The sequence below is a fragment of the Carlito syrichta genome, unplaced genomic scaffold (assembly GCF_000164805.1).
Source record: "Carlito syrichta isolate Samal-C Ts95f unplaced genomic scaffold, Tarsius_syrichta-2.0.1 Scaffold314765, whole genome shotgun sequence".
Lineage (NCBI taxonomy): Eukaryota > Metazoa > Chordata > Mammalia > Primates > Tarsiidae > Carlito > Carlito syrichta.
Window position 1 is genome coordinate 69,281 of NW_007258861.1, and position 8,705 is coordinate 77,985.

At 38.4% G+C, this 8,705-nt stretch overlaps 1 protein-coding gene and 1 pseudogene across 1 annotated transcript; one reads left to right on the forward strand and one right to left on the reverse strand.

Annotated features, from left to right (window-relative positions):
- Window positions 1-1,704: 1,704 nt before the first annotated feature.
- LOC103274389 (olfactory receptor 5A2) lies at window positions 1,705-2,720 on the reverse strand. Its single transcript, XM_008071846.1, has one exon. It carries the CDS (start codon window positions 2,703-2,705, stop codon window positions 1,746-1,748), a length of 960 nt encoding a protein of 319 aa, XP_008070037.1. The 5' UTR covers window positions 2,706-2,720; the 3' UTR covers window positions 1,705-1,745.
- A 5,030-nt stretch (window positions 2,721-7,750) lies between these two features.
- The window catches only part of LOC103274399, a 4,251-nt pseudogene continuing 3,296 nt past the window's right edge, over window positions 7,751-8,705 (forward strand).

Genomic DNA, 8,705 nt, shown 5'->3' on the forward strand with positions numbered 1-8,705 from the left:
AAAGGAAAAGTAGAGGGGAAAATGGCTTAAGAAAAAGGGGGAGGCATCTAGGTAGCTAACAGTGTTGGCACAATGGCTCCATCTATGAACCTGAGCATTTTTCTAATTCTCTAAAGACGACTTCTGATACGCAAGAGAAATAACAGAGATGAGTTATAGGGGTATGCCTTGTCACTGACACTGATGTGTCCCAATTAGCACATTACTGTGAATTTTTTAATTTATACAAAGTTGACTAAAAATACCGACTAATTGACTAATAATGTAAGCTATCATTTACTAAGCTTTACCATATGCCAGGCACTGGGCTAAGCCCTTCTCATGCATATTCTCAATTTAGTGAAGTGTATACAATTATTATCCTCATTTTATAAATGAGGAAAATAGAACTTGCAAATAACTTGCACAAGCCTATGACCTACAAAATGGCAGCAATGAGATTAATAATCACAGATCTGATGGTCTAAAAATAAATACTCTTTACTACTTTTTGCTATAGTCTCTCCAGACCCTCTTTTCAACAAACACAACCAAGCCATTACAGAGATTACATTTTCTACCAAACTAAGAAAATGTCTTCTATTTCTCTGGCTTGGATAATGAAAGTCATTATCTGCCAATAATAATAGCACCTCTTGGGTTTTTACTGAACTTGAGGCACTATTCTAAGTGTATACATGTCCTGACTCATTTAAATCTTTATAATAATCCTAGGAGATAATTACTATTATTATTTCTATTTTACAGATGAGGAAATGAGGCACACAGAGTCCAAGAGCTTGCCTAAGGCCACACAAGTTGATATTATTTACTCACTTATTTATGGCCTGCCCAAGAAAGGCCACAGCCAAATAAATTTATTCCAGTTCTTTACTACCAATTCAAGGACACATAAAACGTTCTGAGAAAATGTGGGGGAGAAAAATCACTTCAATTCCTTGGCTAAATTCTCTTCTAGAATTTATCACAAACTTGTTAAAAATAGAGACCCTTTCACCCCAAACAAGTGTTTAGTCCTCTTTAGATTTCTAAAAAACTTTGAGTGTTAATTAGAAAACTGTTACTTTGGGCTTAAGCAGTAATTCCTTGGTTTTGTTTAAAACATTTTAGTGAGCACTTTTTGGATAGTCGATTGGATTGGCCAAGAGTTTTTCCTATTTTTTTCAGTCATTAAGGTCAAAACTAATATTCCTACCTCAATCCACCTGAAAAAGTATTAACATATCCTCATCAGTCAGAGGGACTCACTGTGGCCATGATTCTGAAACATGGAAAGATCTCTGTCCTGTGGTTCTCATGAGCACTAAAGAAAGCATTTGGGGATCTCTGAAGAGGAAAAGGCAACTGTGTTCAGAATAAAACACCATCCTTTACGGTTTATTACACTATATACTACCTTAAGGGCCCCACTTTGAATCCTAGACTAACATTTTTTTCAATAGTTCTTCTCTCTCCTACTGACACAAACTCTATTTTAATGTTCCAAGATGTTTTGTAATGGTGAATTTTTCTGCTATATTGAGCATTTAAAAATCTCAATGTATGCAATGTCATTTACTGTAGAAACCAATTATGGCCAAATTGTTTTCTAATAGCCAATAGGTAAACTAGAATAATGGAATCATAGAATGGGAAGAAAGAGTTTGGTCCACGCAAATCATCATGTAGGCCAACTATTTCAGTACTACATAAACGTCTGCATAATTGACCCGGCCCACAGCTTTATTGGAGACATTAATGCACGGTCAGAAAAAGGAATGCCTATGAGAAAGTATGTGGTCCCTTTCCACAGCTTTCCTCATGGCGTTTTTAATCTCCTTATTCCTAAGACTGTAGATGATGGGATTCACCATGGGGATCACCACAGCATAGAATATGGCCACCACCTTGTCCCGGTTTAGGGAGTAGCTGGAACTAGGTCGCATGTACATGAAGAGACCAGAACCATAGAAGAGGGTCACAGCAGTCAGGTGAGAAGCACAGGTGCTGAAGGCTTTGGTCCTCCCTCTAACTGAGCTCATCTTCAGGACAGCAGCAACGATGCAACCATAAGAGATGAGGACCACTAGGACAGACACCACTCCAACAACAACACCCACAATGAAGGTCACCACTTGGCTGGCGAAGGTATCAGAACAGGACAGAACCAGGACTGGAGGAAGGTCACAGAAGAAGTGGTTGATCATGTTGGGCCCACAGAAATCATGCTGATAGACAGAGTATGTTTCAATCAAAGAGCTAAGGAATCCACCCACATAGGCACCAGCCACCAACCTTAAGCAAAGTGTACGGGATACGAGGGCCATGTAGAACAACGGGTGGCAGATTGCAGCATACCGGTCATAGGCCATGGCTGCCAGGAGAAAGCATTCAGCCAGCCCCATACCACAGAAAACAAAGTACTGTGTGGCACAGCCAACAAAGGAAATGGTTTTCTGCTTCGTGATGAGGTCAGAGAGCATCTTGGGGGCAGTGGAGGACACATAGCAGATGTCCAGGAAGGATAAGTTACTGAGGAAGAAGTACATGGGTGTGTGCAGATGAGAATCCATCCTGATAAGGGTGATGAGGCTCAGGTTCCAGGATAGGGCCAGGAGATAGATCCCCAGAAATAACACAAAAAGGGAAGTCTTCACTTGAGGATGATCCGAAAATCCCATGAGGATGAATTTTGTCACAATTGTGTTGTTCTTTCCTATAGCCATAGGCCCACTTCCTGTATCAAGAAGCAGTCCTGTGGTCAGTCGGATTGTGTGAGTTATGATAAAGTGGATGTTTCCTGGGAGGGCATACAAACAGTTAACACTCAATTAAAACCCAGCCACCTGCTAGGCTGTCTTCTCAGAGGAAGTCAGCCTAGAAGAATTTGTTGGCCCTATTGAACATCTGTATGTTATAAGCCTTGTTGACTAAAAGTGAATCAGTCTGACAAAGTGGAAAATGCTTGAGAGTCGTAAACCTGAGTTTTTCTTCAGCTTCATTTCTAACTCTCTGTGGACTGTGGAAAAGTCACTTTACTTATTTTCTCTAATGTGAAATGGGAGGGTGGAATCCGATGAATTTGAAATGTCCCTTTGGACTTGAATTTCCAGTCTTTTGTAGACTTTCTAACCTGAAAATATAAACCCAGATTAAGATAAAAATAAAGTTAGCATTTTTTATGCTTGTGATATCTTTAGTATAGTTACTCAAAAAAGGGAACTGAATACAATGGGCTATCATGTTTTTACATATTCTATTTTAGGGGAGGAAATCCAAGTTACAGTCTAACAATCTATTCTTCTAGGTAGTGAAACTAAAATGAAAAGATATATACTCATATATTTGTGCATATAGAAATATGTATATGTGTATACACATATATATATATATACACATACACTTTTACATGCTTAAACCTAGAAAATTTTTTCTAATTATAAAATAAGATTTTTATACATGTCACTGCATTAAATTCATAAAACGATCGAAGTTTGGACTAGCCCAATCAGCACCATGGTGAGCTGGAAGGACTATGAACAGACCTCCATGAGGAAGGAGGAGAGCAAGACCAACGTTGACTGAAGTTGGCTGAGCCTTCATGGTCAAGAACCAGCAGAAACCAGTACTTCCTGGGCAAGAAAAACTGAGGAGAAGAGAGGGATCATTAGCCATTTACGGACAATAATAAGCAAGGGACCACTTTGATGTTATTAGGCCAGATTAGATTATCATTCTGAAGACATGAGGTAAGCCAGTACACATTTGGCAATTAATAAAATCACACTAGCACTTATGTGAGATCAAAATGAGGAAAGATAAATGTGTGTCAAAAGGCAGAAGTGTCCTAAAGAAGTCTCAGTGGTGAAATTAAAGTGCTGCGTTTTACCGTAAAGTTGCTGCATTTTACCCATGCAAGCTTGCAAACAATTGTAAACTATCTGATTGCAAGCTTGCAAACTATCTGATTGTTTCTATCATTCCTCATACTAAAAACTGCTCCTAGCTTTTGTTTTCTACAAATTTCAAACCTCCCCACAAGTCACTGATCAAGTAGTCCAAACCAAAGACAAGTTTAGACTGCTCTTCCCCTTGACATCAACCTATTCAATCCCATCAGCAAGGAACTAAGACGAGGTTGGTGTTTCTTATCTTAATGAAATCTTCTCTATTGGAGTGTTAGCTACTCAAAGGCAGGCAGGGAGTTTTGTCTGTTCTGTTTGTTGATGTACCCTGAATATCTAGAACAGTGCCTAGGACATAGATACCCAATGAATATTTTGTTGAATAAATAATTTTTTTCACTGCTTAGCCTCAGAGTCTAGCAGCGAGTTTGGCCTATGAATTATTATATTTACCCTATTATTGTTATAATAAAATATGTAATATATAAACACTTAATCATAATATACATTATTAATAATAATATAATATAATTCTATATACTTATTCGCACTTACTGTATCCCAGGTAAGGACTTGATTTATATAGAACCATTTAAATCTTTCAACAGTCTCAGAAAGTGGTAGCGTCACTCTGCTCCCTGTGCAAATAAAAGGTAGAATAGGTTGTAAGTGTATAATTGCCATGTGCTGGATGAATGAGGTAGGAGAGAATGAGCTGGACTTACTGAATTATTTAGGCAGAAATGTCCTGAGATCTTGTGCTACAAGAAAAATAATTGCTTTGCTCCAATAACATATTTTGCAAACTTCAGTTCATCTGCATTTCCCACTGTTCCAAGCCTGGTTTTTTGGTCCAGTTAATTTATTATACTTTGGCCTCATGAAAATAGTAAAACCTGCTTCTGGAATCCCTGCTCATTTTACCGAGTCTTCCAAATGGCCTAGGGGAGTTCATTATTGTAATAGGCAGAGGTAGCCACACTTTCCCCCAGGAGGCTGCCCTCTGTCACTCACTCTAGGGTCCAACATTAAAAGCCCAGCAGTAGGAAACCCCCTTGGGTCCCCTCTCACTGTGGGAGCTTTTCTGTCTTCTCAATAAATCCTGCTTTCTAAAAATAAAATAAACAAAACAAAACAAAAGCAAAAACAAAAAAAACCCCACCAAAAACAAAAACAAAAGAATCCAGCAATCATTAGAGTAAAGCGTCCTTAGTGCTAATTGTTCTCCAGAGTGATGGTGAAGGGGCCAACCACCCATCAACAGAGCCCTCTTTTCAGCCCCTGCCTTATTCTCCTCTGAGCTTTCCCTAATTTGAGTCCAGGAAAACGCCCTTTTGCATCAGTGGATAATCTTTTGCTTAAGAGAACTTTCATCAGGAGTAAACCACACATGCAAACAGACCGAGCCCCGAACTAAAATATAGTGGTTAAAAACACAGGTTTCCTGCTGACAGAGTTGGGTTCAAATTCTGCCTCTGCCGTTTAATCAATATACACATGCACAAAGTTGTTTATTCTCTTAAATATCAACTCCCTCATTTGCAAAACTGGTGTGAATAATACCTAACTCAAAGGGGTTGCTGAGATAATTAAATAAAACATGAACAAGAATAGCTTAGCACAGTGTCTGATAAATAGACATCACTCAATAAATGTAAACTAATAACATTATTAACTCTGTCTCTTGGTCATGGCCAAGAAGTGTCTTTCTTTTCTGTCTGGCTTTTATTGTGACTCATTTTAATTGTGATGAAAAGGATTCCCTTTCTCTTTAATATTCTGGAGGCTACTCCCAGTACTGCCACTACCTGGCTGTGTCACTGTGGGCAAGTCAATTATCTCCTCCTGCTCCAAGTAAATCGGGCTAATTCTCTACGGACCCCTTAAGCTCCGAAAGTCTGATATTTTAAGATATTTATTATTTTTTTTTTATGAAAGCTTTCTTCAGGAATAAAGCTTATTTAAAAGGGTTAATCTGCTTCGTGAAGGTCACATTATTGGTTCTCAGTCTGAAAGGAAAAAAATTAAATGACAAATATTTTCTATATGAAGGAAGATAGTTGCTGGGACTCTACACATACAAAGTAATAAGTTTGATTTAGGGAAAGAAATTTCGCAACTAAAATTATTGAAAGAAAAGGAGATAAACGGCTTCCAAAATCAACTGTGAACATGAAAAGTCAAGGAAGTTATTCATCAAGAGAAACATTCTTGCTAGGGTTGGAGATAAACTGACCCACAAAATTCTAAGGCTGGGAGAGTCAAGTCCAAATAAGTATGGAAGAGTTTTGATACTGAATTAAGATTTGGAAAATTTTAAAGGTAAAGTCTATAATTAAGATCTACACATTTTTCTAGGGTTAGAAAAGGCTAGCAATAGATTTGACCCATCATGCCAACTTTGATTATGCTGCTAAGAACTATCAGCAAAGTAAGATTGAAAATCTGAAGAATAAAGAGCAAATTATAAATTATACATGTCTATACTTGTCAGGAAAATGCAGAATGGGGAAAAAAATCCCAGCTTACCTCTTGGGATTCAGAATAGAAAACAGAGGCCCAGAGAGATCAAAAGCCCAATGTACCACAGTAGAATGAGAATTGGAATTCAGATCCTGTGACTTCTTTGTGCTTTTTCCCATGGTGTGTTTTTTAAATATCCCTAAAATTTTTAAATACGCCTTTATCTTGAATTTTTTAGGGCTGCCTGGTGAAAAGACACTGGACCTCCATCAAGATGAAATTTTTATCACTCACTAGTGGAAGAACTACAAATTGAGATAACTTTTCAAACTCCAATTTGAGAATCAAGATATTTTACTGTTAAGCACCCTTGGCTTTTTCTCTGGGTTTGTTTTGAAATGATTCAAATGAACTCCTTAAAATAGCTATGCTAAAATCTTAAACTATCATGAAAGTAAATTATGTTTTAGGAAAAGCTGTTGGAGAACGAACTCTAGGGTGTGTAGGATCCCAGTGAGATACGTTTTGAGTTGAATCTCAAAGCACTGTCTTCAACTTCTAAACAGTCATAATTTTATGTGGCGTTTATTTGTCTTTGTGTGCTATTAGCTTTGGCACTTCAAAAATTGTGGTAAAAATCACCTAACATTAAATTTACCATCTGTATTAATCAGGGTTTTCTAGAAAGACAGAACCAATAGGATGCAGACAGATAGAGAGATGAGAGAGGCTCTGTTAAGGGACTTGGCTCACGAGATTATGGGGGCTGAGAAGTCTTACAATATGACATCTGCAAGCTGAAGATCCAGGGGTTCCTGGCTTCCTAATCTGGTGCAGTCCTCATCCGAAGACCCCAGAACCAGGAAAGCCCATGAAATAACTTTTAGTATGAGGCCAAAGGTCTGAGAACCAGAGGAGCTGTTGACGCAAATCCCTGTGTCCAAAGGGGAACCTGGAGTTCTGATGTCAAAGGGCAGGAGAAGAAGTCTGTCCCAGCTCCAGAGGAAAGAAGGAGAATTCACCCTAACTCCCCTTATGTTCATTCTGGACCTTCAGCTGATCGGACAGTGTCCGCCCGCATCAAATGAGGGTGAATCTTCCTTATTCCTTACTCTGTCTATAGATTCAAATGTGAGTCTCTTCTGGAAACGCTCTCATAGATCTACCCAGAAATAATGCTTTACCAGCTATTTGAGTATCTCATAATTCAGTCAAATTGAAACAAAAAATTAACCATCACATCATCTTAACTATTTTTTAAGTATACACTCGAGTAGTGTTAAGTATATTCACATTGTTAGGCAACAGATTTGCTTTGATATTTTACAGACGAAGACTCCTAAAATTTCAAACAGCATGATTACAAGAAATATAACTATGTTAATAAACCAAAATCTGCACAAATGCCTACTAGTTTAGACTCCTATGGAATGTTGCTGCCACCTAGTGGAAGTGTGCCTACATTGTAGGGTCTTTTTTTGTTTTTTTTAAAGATGTGGGGTACAATTCAGGGTTAAGTATACAAACGTTGATTATGCAGGTACCTTTGTTGATGAGGTGTGCCCCCCGTCCCCTAGCAGTTTTCCTCGACTGCCAATCCCACCCCCCACCCCCGGCAGTTTCCCACTACTGCCAGTTAGGGTCGGTTTTAAGAAGGAACATTTGGGGACTAAAATTTGCATGAGACCCCAGCATTGCAGTAGTAATTGAAGATCCTCAAACACATTATATCCGCCCTGTGCTCCAAGCACTGTAGCACATGTTCCTCAAGCACCTTAACTCAATACCATCATGAAGTTCAATTCTGAGAAAGAAACCAGACAAGGGAGATGGGCAACTTACTGACAATAATGTAGTGAATAACAATAACCAGCAAATATATTCATATCAGACTGATGTAATTAATAACAGATAAGTCACTAATTTACATTTTACAAGTAGTACCCATTCCTCTCATGTCCACTGTTTCACAACAGACACACACACACACACACACACACACACACACACACACACACCACGTTCCTACCTACGATTGTAAGAAAAGAAAGCAAAAAGACAATAAACAGATGCAGCTGCTGACTCCTTTTTGGCAACAAAATAACTCCTGTTCTATATCTTTATTGAACTGTCTTTCTTGGCTTTTAAAATTGAGATTTACATTTAATCTGCTTTAGAATTACTCTTCTGAAGATTGACTACTTGGTTCTTGTTCTGTTTATCCCCTTGGAATTAGGGTTGTTTGAAGATTGCCTTCTCTCAGATTCAACTACCTGGTTTGAAATGTGTGTGTGAGCCGGCTCGGTGGTTCAGTCTGTAATCCCGTGCCTTTGGGAGGCTGAGGTGAGTGGATTGCCT

Coding starts and splice junctions, on each gene's coding strand:
- LOC103274389 (XM_008071846.1), bottom strand. CDS start 2,705: ATGGCTATAGGAAAGAACAACACAATTGTGACAAAATTCATCCTCATG.